Here is a 12,841-nt window from a genome sequence, read left to right on the forward strand (position 1 = left end):
TGTTTCACAGATAGAAGTTTCACCAGCCACAAAAGGTTAACTGAGCTAAACCAACATTTTATTTTCTACATTTGTTTGCCTAAGATCTTTTCCTAAACTTGTAATCTTGCACTTAATTTTTTCATTACCACTACTACACAATAACACTATCAGCTCTGTTGCAATCTGGTCATTATATTTTAATTCAGCCTTCCCATATATAGTTTACTTCCAGTGTAATGAACTAAAAAAACAGCCCCACTGGTTGGGGATGAAAGGAGCTTTAGTCCTACACAACTGATGGAATTTAACTGGGAAATTCTGCTCCGTGTTCTTCCCTCATATAATTCAACAAGTATTCGTAGCTGATAGGAAAAGCAAACAGAAACAATCAAAGATAAAATAATTATTAAATGAGAGATAAACAAATGAGATCCACATATAAGACACTTACTTTACTCCATAACGGTCCCGAAACATGATGTGGTTTCTAAAAGTGCGATTGACATCCAGATCTATTTGTTTGATTTCTGATGAGAAGCTTCTGGCTTGTTCTTTCATTTTCTGGGCAAATCAGGATGAATTATAGTATTAGAACTTTAAAATCAAAAGTGGAAAAACTTTTCTGGACCTTGGGCTAGATTGCTTCTGGACCAACTTTCCAAAATCTATGTATTTGCCTGCATGGAAGATCTTCATTCTCCAAAACCACAACAATCTGATGTTACAATACTCAGCCTCCCACAGCCAGATTGTGTGGTCCCAAAAAGACAAAAACTTCTCTCTTTTTTTAAAATCCAACACTTCATGTCTTCATGTGGTTTTCGACATTATGATTATTAGTCATTGGGTTATTTTTCTAATGATTGTTAGTGGTTATGTATGTCACCTTGCATTGTATGCCAAGTGTGTGGCTATATAAAAGGAAGGAAGGAAGGAAGGAAGTTCTTTACTGTTCAATTGTCAAAAGCTATAGATAAAATAAGTTTTAGATGCAATGAAGTCAATTTTACAATCCAGCAAAAAATTTACTGGCATGACCTTTTTTTGTTTGTAAGTTGGTTAACCCAATTTTGATTTATAGATAGATAATTGGATTGAGAGTTCTCTTGCCCTAGGTGGCAGGCATGATTTAAAAAATACACATGCAAAACACACAAATGATTAATATATACATATACAAAGTAATAAGGCCAGAGATCTGTGGCCATATGAAAATACTTCTATACTCAAAAGTAAATGGAAATGTTTTCAGTATATGCTGCTAATTAAGTAATTGAAGTAAATTGGTTGAGAAAGTCTCATCTCAAAAAAACAATTTAAGTAGAGATGGTAGATTTCTGGGCATAAAGCGATTTTAAACCACTAATGCATAACAAGCAACAGAGAAAGGAAAAAATAATCATCCCCCCACCACTGCAACATGTATATATGTGTATGTTATGGTAAATTGTATATGTATGTATGTGTGTGTGTGTATATATATATATATATATATTCCTTGATAAGATTAAAAATACGAATCCCAGGCATGTTAAAATTAACAAACAAATGAACACTGGGATAGAATTAAAAACTAAAACAGTTTTTATTGCTGAAAAATCAAGCTTTCGTTGGCCAACTGCCAACGTCATCAGGATGGAGATGCTGGGGTGGGGAGATTCCGTTTGTACTGTTGGTGTCTGCACTCTGCTCATGGAGCATGCTCAGATCTGTTTGTTGAGGTCTGCCGTATTTCTTTGAGTTGTCGCGCATCCGTTTTTGGGATGTATTTGTCTCTGGGTATCTGTTGTTAAAAGTGAATTGTTTATAGCTCCATGTGTTGTAGCCATAACCCTGGTCATTGTCCGTGTTCTCATGCCAGGGATCTTAAATGGTTGTTGCTCTTCTTCCTTGTGTTCGACATTGCAGAGTGGTTGTGTGCTGGTGCAACCTTGGATTTGATGCAATGAGATAATTTGTGAATTCTTGCGCTGTTTGTCTTCATGTCGCGCACGTCGTTGCTCTTCCCAATTTTTTAGTGCCTGGTATGCAGGGGGGAGGTCTATATGCCGGTTGATGGAGGAATGGTTTGAAAACCAGGCTTCCTTAAACAGGCGGCCGCCTTTAGTGTTGTCACTGGCAATAGCCTCAGTCCCTGCTAGATTAAAGGCATGGTTATGTGTAGCCATGTGCGTCCACACCTGTGAACGTTGTTCTTGTCTTCTAATAGCAAGCTTGTGTTCATGCACCCTAGTCCTCAGTCGTTTTGCTGTCTCCCCAATGTAATTGCAATTGCAATTCTGGCATGATATCTTGTATACGACCGAGGCTTTTTCTTCATTGGGGAGTGGATCTTTAGGGCGCATGACGCAAGCTCGTAAGGTCCGATCAGGTCTGTGGGCAACACCGACTTTGTGAGGGGTTAGTATGCGCGCTGTGGCCTCGGATACACCGTGGATATAAGGCAGTGTTATCCGTGATGTTAAGGCGTTGTTACATTCATGGCGGGTAGGTTCACTTGGCCTGCTGTATTGTCTGATGAAGTTAGACGGGTACCCGTTGTTTTTGCAGACACGATAAAGGTGGCGTCTTTCTTCCCTTTTTGCCTTATAAGGCCAGCTGTATCAGAACCCTCTTTAGACGTATAGATACGCATTGCAGCACGAATAAGGCAAAAAGGGAAGAAAGACGCCACCTTTATCGTGTCTGCAAAAACAACGGGTACCCGTCTAACTTCATCAGACAATACAGCAGGCCAAGTGAACCTACCCGCCATGAATGTAACAACGCCTTAACATCACGGATAACACTGCCTTATATCCACGGTGTATCCGAGGCCACAGCGCACATACTAACCCCTCACAAAGTCGGTGTTGCCCACAGACCTGATCGGACCTTACGAGCTTGCGTCATGCGCCCTAAAGATCCACTCCCCAATGAAGAAAAAGCCTCGGTCGTATACAAGATATCATGCCAGAATTGCAATTGCAATTACATTGGGGAGACAGCAAAACGACTGAGGACTAGGGTGCATGAACACAAGCTTGCTATTAGAAGACAAGAACAACGTTCACAGGTGTGGACGCACATGGCTACACATAACCATGCCTTTAATCTAGCAGGGACTGAGGCTATTGCCAGTGACAACACTAAAGGCGGCCGCCTGTTTAAGGAAGCCTGGTTTTCAAACCATTCCTCCATCAACCGGCATATAGACCTCCCCCCTGCATACCAGGCACTAAAAAATTGGGAAGAGCAACGACGTGCGCGACATGAAGACAAACAGCGCAAGAATTCACAAATTATCTCATTGCATCAAATCCAAGGTTGCACCAGCACACAACCACTCTGCAATGTCGAACACAAGGAAGAAGAGCAACAACCATTTAAGATCCCTGGCATGAGAACACGGACAATGACCAGGGTTATGGCTACAACACATGGAGCTATAAACAATTCACTTTTAACAACAGATACCCAGAGACAAATACATCCCAAAAACGGATGCGCGACAACTCAAAGAAATACGGCAGACCTCAACAAACAGATCTGAGCATGCTCCATGAGCAGAGTGCAGACACCAACAGTACAAACGGAATCTCCCCACCCCAGCATCTCCATCCTGATGACGTTGGCAGTTGGCCAACGAAAGCTTGATTTTTCAGCAATAAAAACTGTTTTAGTTTTTAATTCTATCCCAGTGTTCATTTGTTTGTTAATATATATATATATATATATATATATATATATATATATATATATATATATATATATATATATATATATGTATATGTATATATATATTTGTATATATATATATGTATATATATATATGTATATATATATATGTATATATATATATGTATATATATATATATATATATGTATATATATATATATATATATATGTATATATGTATATATGTATATATGTATATATGTATATATGTGTATATGTATATATGTGTATATGTATATATGTGTATATATATATGTGTATATATATATGTGTATATATATATATATATGTATATATATATATATGTATATATATATATATGTATATATATATATATGTATATATATATATATGTATATATATATATATATATATATATATATATATATATATATATATATATATATATATATATATATATATATATATATATATATATAATTTTCATAACCTATACAAGTTACCTTTCCTTTTAATACTTCAGGTCACAAGAATACCAAACATTTTGTACCACTGAACAACCAAAAGGTGTCTTCCATTACAATAACAGTATTTTAATGGCTGATTAATTCCTGATTATCTACGCTTAAGGGAAAGGTAAGTTATATAGAAGCAAGTATTTTTGGAGGCCAGACATGATCCTGATTCCCAACATATCTGCTTCCCTCCCCCGCCTCAGCTGATCACAGATTTAAAAAAGAAATTTCACTGCTGGAAATACCAAGCAGATACTCTGGTTAGAAAAACTGTACAGGCAGTCCTTGGCTTACAACTATTCATTTAGTGACCTTTCGAAGTTACAACAGCACCGGAAAAAATACAATTTATGACCAGTTTTCACACATACGACCATTACAACAACCCATGGTCACATGATCAAAATTTGGGCGCTTGGCAACTGGATATTTATGACGGCTGCACTGCCCCTAGGCTCATGGGATCACCATTTGTAACCTCCCCAGCCAGCTTCTGACAAGTAAAGTCCATTGGGGAAGCCAGATTTGCTTAACAACTGTGCAATTCACTTAACAGCTGCAAAGATTCACTTAACAACTGTGGCAAGGGCGGTAAAATGGAGTGCAACTCACTTAACAACTGCCTCACTTAGCAATGGAAATTTTGGGCTTGATTGTGGTTGTTAAGCCGAGGACCACCTGAGTACTGCCTTCCTTACAGGTAGGGTTGCCAAGTGAAAAGAAATGGGTAATAAAATGCAGAAATGCTCACTGATTTCACAGAACGCCTATGCTCCCATAAACAGATTTCTCTAACTCCAACTTTATTCTGTATAAATATCAAGTGGCAAAAAGGATAGGAAGGATTATGAATAGCCGATTCTCAGGATTTGTGTTCATCTACAGTTTATTATTCTAAAAGTCCTTTAGTTATTGCAGATTCCTCTGAAGCTTAGTTCAACAGCTTGTAACTTCTATTTATTCTGATCACTTGTTATGAGACATGGCCAAATAGTAACATCCTGTAAGGAGGTTGCAATAGCCAAGATAAATAGGGAGAAACAGGTTCTTAATCTATGTCACTATTTGGTTTTACCTATCCCACTTCCTTTAACTTGTCACACCATGCTGAATAGGTTTTACAATGAATCAAGTCATTTATTTAATTTTACAATTTAATTTAATTTAATTTAATTGGATTTATATACCGCCCTTTCCCAAAGGACTCAGGGCAGTTTACAGGGTAATTTAAAACAAGAAATACAAAAGTTAAAAACAATTAAAATAATTACAACAGTCCCTGGAAAAAAAGTAAAAAAAAAACCAATTAAAATTAAAATTAAAATTAAAATTAAAATTCTCAGCCTGGGCCAGAGAGCTCGAAGAGCCAGGTCTTCAGGTCCTGGCGGAATGAACGGAGGTCGGGAGCAGTCCTAAGCTCCACGGGCAGCTGGTTCCAGAGGGCAGGCACACCCACTGAGAAGGCCCTTCCCATGGGTGTTACCCGCCGGCAATCTTTTACCGGCGGCACCCTGAGAAGACCCTCCCTGTGGGAGCGCACTGGACGAAGGGAACTTGATGCTGGCAGCAGGTGTTCCCTCAGATATCCCGGACCCAAGTCATTTAGGGCTTTATAGGTCATCAACAGCACCTTGAATCTCACCCGGAGGGCAACCGGAAGCCAATGCAGCTCGCGGAGTAGAGGTGTTACATGGGAGTATCGGGAAACCCCATCACAACTCGCGCGGCTGCATTCTGCACCAGCTGAAGCCTCCGAGTGGTCCTCAAGGGCAGCCCCATGTAGAGAGCGTTGCAGTAGTCTAAACGGGAGGTTACGAGCGCATGAGTGACTGTGCGTAGGGCATCTCGGTCCAAGTAGGGTCGCAACTGGCGCACCAGGCGAACCTGGGCAAAAGCCCCCCTGGACACGGTCCCTATATGGTCTTCAAAATTGAGCCGGGAGTCAAGGAGGACGCCCAAGTTGCGAGCCCTATCAATGTTGGTGTGTCATCCTTCAAAACTTGGTTAGCATGAATATTAAGGGCATGAGAATTACCTTTGTTTTTAATAGCAAAATAAATATTAAAAATAATGTACGGTTGCATAATATGATGAAATTGCCACTCCACTGAAGGATCATGTCTTTGTACCACTTCAATTGGCATAGCAGCTCTGACCCAATTCAGGGAAATGTGTCCAAGCTGGACTAATATAATGACACTTACAGGAGGCTGTCTTTGATTAAGAATCTTCAGCAGCCACTTTTTAGCCAGCCAAATCCTATTACAACATCACTTGTGTTAAAAATGCATCAGTTGTGTTTCTGAATCCAATTCAAATAACTGTTTTTGACTTTTAAAGTTAAATCTTAAAGACTTTTAAAGGTGTAAATGTTTAACCCTTAAACTCTTGAACAGACATGTCAAACTCGCAATGTCGCATGACGTCGTGCAACATATTGGGATGGTTTTGTCATTGCTGGCAATAGGGTGGGCGTGGCTTCCGCACGACGCATCCGGCCCGCGGGTCGGCAGTTTGACACCCCTGCTCTAGGCCATGCCAAAATTACTGAGATTTTTTAAATGAATTAATTTACTTGGCTTTTAGACCAAAACATTTATTATATATACTGCCTTTGCTCATATTCCATTCCTTTGTTGTTTAAAGTTAACTGTTTGTATTGAGGTGGAACTGTATACTTTATAATTGAAAGGCATTTTGGAAAGATGGCAACCTTGAAAACTGGTCATGTGTATTTATTAAAGACACCAATCAATAAATAATGCAATCTCATTAAGCGTAGCTTTTAAAATCAATTCCATTGTGAATCCTGTTATCTGTGCTGGTGTACCTACTCAAGCAGATTTGTAAGTGGCTCCTGAAGGCTTGTGAAAAACACAAGCTCTTAAAACTTTAGATTCTATTCCAGATACCCATAGACATGTTTAAGTAATATTGATGACAGGTCTATTTTAATTTATTTTTTGAGCTGACTTTGTTTTCGTAAAGAAATGCTTTACTTTTTTCAAGTACAGACCTGCAAATGGTGACTTTTGAAGGAAGGGCTCTTGTTACTTTTAATTAACAAAGAAAGCAGCCATGCTCAAATATATTCCAACAGACGGGAAAGCTGAACAATCCTCTTGCAACCTTGATCTGCCTGCTTTCATAACAAAACCTTTTGGTGGTGTGGGCATTTCTACCATGGCTGGGTTTTAACAGTTCCACAGGATTTGCAAAAGGACTGCTCATCAAAGTATTTGATATTCCAAGCAGAAACCTAGAGTAGCAATACCAACTGATTAGGAAGTGGAGCAAAGCTTCTTTGGGGAGACACGTGTTCATTGATGGATGATGGGCAATCAAAGGTCTGTCTCTGCAGAGAAATCCTGAAAGGGCAGACATTGATCTAATGCTTCTAAAAGCTACATGTAGCAAAAATGTTTCTACTGTCTGACATGTGAAATTGAAATGGACAGGGTTTTTCCCCCTCAATGTAAATGCTTATAAACATTGACAAGCAGAGTTAAGAGGAATATGTCTCTAAGCGTCCAGACAAAGGAGGATTTTTTTTAATGCTGAGGTTATCTACTGGTCATCAAAATTTCACCACTGTAGCAAATAGTTCATTGAGTTCATCCTTAGACAGTGCTTGACTTTCTCATTAGATTGTGTCATGCGGGCTCATGCAGTCACAAATGTAATTCTCTGGCTGAAAAGGGGTGTAGACTTACAATTTATTACCTAGTGCTTTACAAATAGTCTTGGTTACTGCTGTCAATAACCTTTAATGGCCAAAGGTTTTCCCACATGCTCTAATGGGAATCAGAACCATTCCGAGCAGGAAGCATGGCTTCTGTCCCTTTGAAATTGTGTTAAGCTGGTCAATGTAGGACGCAAATCGCCTAATCAACTAAATGTTAAGGGAGACCTTACTAGTCTAAGTACTCATTAAGTGACTTCAATCTACTTCAACAGAAGTGAAATTGACATTCCAGCCTTCCAATTCATCTCTGAAGCCTACTAAGTCCTCATCTGTGAATACCAGAGAAAGGATTACCTGACACCTCACTTAATGGGAATCTATCAAGTATTGCTGACAACCAACAACACTGTGAAGGACATGCATCATACTGCCCAGACACACTTATCACACTGCTGGAGAACTTCTCACCCAGAGGATTTGCTGCCTGGCCCCACTTGACCCAGCAAGAACCTGGCTGATTTGTCCTTGGACTATCTGAACTATGGCTGTGGCACTCTGTTCCAGCATGATATTGTTCTGCATTGCAAAACTTTTCAACATGTTAAATTACTTACCCAAACTTATCTGTATGTGGGGGATGGGAAGGTATTTGGGTTAAGAGCTTAATAGAAGAATTCATTTATCAACTAGAATGTAGCTGCAACATTTCCCTTTCCTCCCCATCCTTTGATCTAAAATCCTTTTAGACTGCAGTAGTTTTCAGAGATATAATCTCCAGCATCAGCAGCATATGGATTACTGAAATGAATGCATAAAAGTCCCCAGCTGCTTCTTTCTTTGTAGAAGTAAAACATGCTAAATCTTAACTTCTGGGGTGGAAGGTCATCCGACATCATCCTAGCCCAGGAATTCATCTCTGAGCACTTAACTTGGATAGTTTTGCCTATTGAGCACAGAGAGCTACTTCCGTTCTTTACAACATTTCCATACTAGAAACTTGAAATTCTGGATTCCACCAATTCAAATGCCCGAGGCTGGGCATTTGGGAAATCTAACAGCTTTTTCACAAGATCATAATTTTATTTTTTTGCTAATTGTGAACTCACTTCTAAGGCCACCATTGATTCCACAGAAAGCCTTTGGGGCAAAGTCTCTTCTTTATCTAGTTTTAGTAAGCCCTGGATTTGTTCATGGCTGCCCAGAGGTGACTGAGCTCCTCTTCAAGAAACATGCTGCTTTTAGGTGAACAGGAATCCCCGTCCCGTTCACATCAGAGACACCGTTTCTTTAAGGTGCTTCCAGGTTGAAAGGATTAGCTGGTGACATCACTGTTGCCCAGTGGACACCTGGCAGGGCTCCTTCTATGTCCCTGTGAGGAACTGGAGCAAATAATGGGAGTTCACCTGCTACACAGCAGCACTTGCATTCAGATCTTGAACATGGGCTTGCTAACCTCCAACCCAGTGTCCTAACCACATGAGCCACTGCATGCACTGTGAACAGGACTGGGAATGTGGAACACAATGCTCAAAAGTTAAAGGGCATTAATAATTTTTTTCATGAGGCAGCAACATAATCACAAATACTTTGCGGGGACATTTATGGCTAAAAACACTTTTCCCCTAATCTTGGGGTGCAGGGAAAAACAATACTGGGTTAGAGACTTGTGTTTATATTCATATTTATCGTATGTGCATGAGGCTGGTTATTTATTTGGTGTACTTTATACCGCTATCATGGATTATAAGATATTTTACCTCATACTTCCCTTCATTCTCCATCTTAATCTTTTCAATATCCAGTAACAGTGACCAGACTTGACCTCGTACTTGGAGGGGGATCCCTTTATAAACTCTGCGGAACATCTATAAATACAAAAAAAAGTGTGATCATGGTCCAATTATCAAGAGCTAACCAAAAACTATTTTCTTCTGAATTTCCTTTGGCAGATGCAAGCCAGCATGATTAACATATTATGCATAGAAAAGAAAAACTGTGTCTTAACATTTAAAGCACAGATTAATAGACATTTTCACTTAAAATATTCTGAGTAGGTTATCAGATGACTCAAAGTTTGGGTAGAAATCCTGTCCAAAAGATGGGAGTTTCAGGCAATATGTATGCTTATTTACATTTAATGAATGACATTTGAGTATAATTTGTCACAAAAGTACATCTTGATGAGTCATTGGCAAAAATGTTTTAGTAAGCATGTTTTAGTTGGTGTTGATACAATATGAAAGCACCTGCTGATGCATCACTGACTCCCCCGATCCCAAGACTGAACATAAATATTTATCTCATTCACTTTCAAAGAGAAATTTGTCATTTAAACCAATGACTAAGATCCTAACTTCACTTCTTAGAATTAGCATATAAAATTCAAGGTTGTTTCATCATTCATCTGTCCTAGGCAGCCGTTTGTTCTTGGGATAATTAAAGAATTTTCTCTTTATGAACTGAAATATAAACCAAGTTGATCCACATCTCCCTATTTGAAGATTTATAAGGTTTTAAATCTGATAATTTTTAAAATTTATTTTGTGAGGGAGCAAATGCAAACATGCATAGCCTGGAAATGGACTGATTCACCTGTGCACAGTTATACAAAAAGGACACTTATAGGTTGCCATGCATTAACTATTGAACAGCTGGATGCATATTTTCTATGGGCAAGGGTCAATTGTTTTAACTACCGAGTCATTAATAAAATATTTTTGGTTGTTTTCTTACATTTAAAGTAGGATAACTTTATTGTCACTTTTTTCTGTGAACACACTGGCACGCATTAAAAAAAGTGAAATTCTGATGCTCGCTCTCAAAAGTGTGTGTGTATACATACACACACACACATATCAGATCATATATTATATATATCATATATTACCACTGTTTGTTTTCACTGTTCTATTTTTTTTCTTTTTCAAAATATACTGGTCAGTATTTTATATTTTTCTTGTTTTACAGTTACAGTAATATAATTTTAAAGATCATTTTATTTTCTGATTCAGGCATTAAAATGTCTAAAGCTCATCTGCAGACTTTGTCTGCACCTTGTCTGCAATGTCTCTGGCACTTGAAGAAAATGCTGTAAAACAGAGGGGAGTCCAATTCCCATTAGCAAAATTACAAAATAATATATAAAATATTATTCTAAACTGGAAAAGCTGGATTAGCTTTTGAGTTATTCACTAACATTTCAGTGCTATAGGGATGGGGGACAATGAAAATAATGTAAAATTGAAAGCTAAAATTCCTTATCTTGTTTGTCCATCTACAAACAATGAGGAATCAAATTTTCTACAGATGTGGTTATCTGACTTTGATATATTGAATGCTGAAGGCAGAAGAATGAGGTTGGCCTGAGCAAGGAATAGAACAGGCAAAATATAGCCAAAGAGCAGTGAATAAGCTCATAAACTCATTGATCAAATTGTCAGCTTTCCAAGGAGTTTAATAAACTGGAACAAGTTCAGAAAAAATTAATTCAATCACTTCTTTCTGCACACTAGGATGTTTTCTTGGATGGACATTTACAACAAATATTTTAAATTTAATTACATCATAAAATTAATTGAAATGGTAGAATACACACACATACACACACAGAAAGAGTGGGGGGAGGGAGAGAGAGTACTATATAATGCATACATCTCTCTTTTTATGTGTGCTCTCTTAATTAGATGTCCACTGCATGCCTGGGAATATAAGAAATTGTGATCACAAAAAGAAAAAGAAGAAAAAACTTAAGCATCCTAGGCTAGATTTTGTACTATACTGCTACTCAAATACAGTAACTGAAGCATAAATGAACTTTTCCTAATGTTCCCCCTAGCCAAAAAAAGCTGGCACTTCTCTATTATAGAAAAAGTAACCTCTCTGATATTTAGTTTCACTCAATAGTAGAACAATTGCTTCTCTTGTAATGATTGTCTTTCCCACCTCTCCACCTGTACCATTAGATTTGAATGTTCAGATGATTCAGGCAAAACAGAACAAAATATCTACAGCTTGGAGATAATTCTCAATGTGTAATATGTGAAATTGCATATATTCCTTCCCCATCATTACAATAGGGTTGGCTTATTTTTATTTTAATCTAATTCATTTCTGTGTCCTACATTTCTTGAAAGAAAGATCTTAAATACAGTTCAGATTTTAACTAAAATCTCCTGTTCTGATTCTTCAATATGGATTTCTATTAGCTGAGATTTCTGTTGTGCACCTGCTTATTTCATTCATAAGATTTTGGTACAAGTAACTCTAGTTTTAATTTTGTTTTCCCATGTATTTCTTCAAGATCTGTCCACAGAGAGTAAATGAAAGTGCTGCACCATCCTTTTCATTAGTAGTGCTAGATGTTGTTCAACAAGAATGCTCAATATTCCTTGAAATGAAGGGACAAGCAAAAAAATGTAATATTATTAAAATGTGTCACTGTTTTACCTTTTCACTGTTTCTGTATTTTCCCCACTTTCTTAACATCTTCAGCCATTTGTCCACTCTTTCTATCTCCTGAACTTTTTGCTATAAAAGAGTTTTAAAAATGAAGGAGAATTTAGGAAGAAAAGAAAGATGAAAATATAATATCCAGGTCAATAGACTATGGAGTGATATGGTTTTTACAAGATAAATAAACAGTAGTTTTATACTGGACATTAAGGAATTATTCCGTTTCATTTATTCTCTGCTCTAAAAAAAGTAACAATTTACTTTATATTATTCATTGACTATACACACTTTTGTTGACAGGGTGATGCCTCTGCTTTTTAGTGTGCTGTTTAGATTTGCCATTGCTTTCCACCCCAGGAGCAAGCGTCTTTTAATTTCTTGGCTACAGTCCCCATCTGCAGTGATCTTGGAGCCCAGGAAAATAAAATCTGTCACTACCTCCATTTCTTCCCCATCTATTTGCCAGGAATTGAGGGGGCCGGATGCCATGATCTTGGTTTTCTTAATGTTAAGTTTCAAGCCAACCTT

The 12,841-nt window shown here is 37.8% G+C and overlaps 2 protein-coding genes across 3 annotated transcripts in view; one reads left to right on the forward strand and one right to left on the reverse strand.

Moving 5' to 3' along the window:
• Nucleotides 1-12,841, forward strand: part of HRAS (HRas proto-oncogene, GTPase) — a 143,155-nt gene that overhangs the window by 106,362 nt on the left and 23,952 nt on the right. The window contains exon 6 of one of the 2 annotated variants that reach the window (XM_081313001.1): nucleotides 8,134-8,255. The exons of the other annotated variant lie outside the window; for it this stretch is intronic. The gene's annotated coding sequence lies outside the window, so the exon portion shown is untranslated. Of the gene's footprint in view, nucleotides 1-8,133; nucleotides 8,256-12,841 lie in introns of those variants that run through there. 2 annotated transcript variants of the gene reach the window in all.
• The window catches only part of LOC308670079 (uncharacterized protein), a 99,793-nt gene that overhangs the window by 17,420 nt on the left and 69,532 nt on the right, over nucleotides 1-12,841 (reverse strand). Inside the window, exons 6-8 of the mRNA XM_081331268.1 lie at nucleotides 12,308-12,388; nucleotides 9,619-9,726; nucleotides 434-543 (exon numbers count right to left, since the gene is read on the reverse strand). Coding sequence (XP_081187394.1) covers nucleotides 434-543; nucleotides 9,619-9,726; nucleotides 12,308-12,388 — 299 coding nt within the window. The remainder of the gene's footprint in view (nucleotides 1-433; nucleotides 544-9,618; nucleotides 9,727-12,307; nucleotides 12,389-12,841) is intronic.

The sequence above is a fragment of the Vipera berus genome (genome assembly GCF_964194415.1).
Source record: "Vipera berus genome assembly, chromosome: 1".
NCBI lineage: Eukaryota > Metazoa > Chordata > Lepidosauria > Squamata > Viperidae > Vipera > Vipera berus.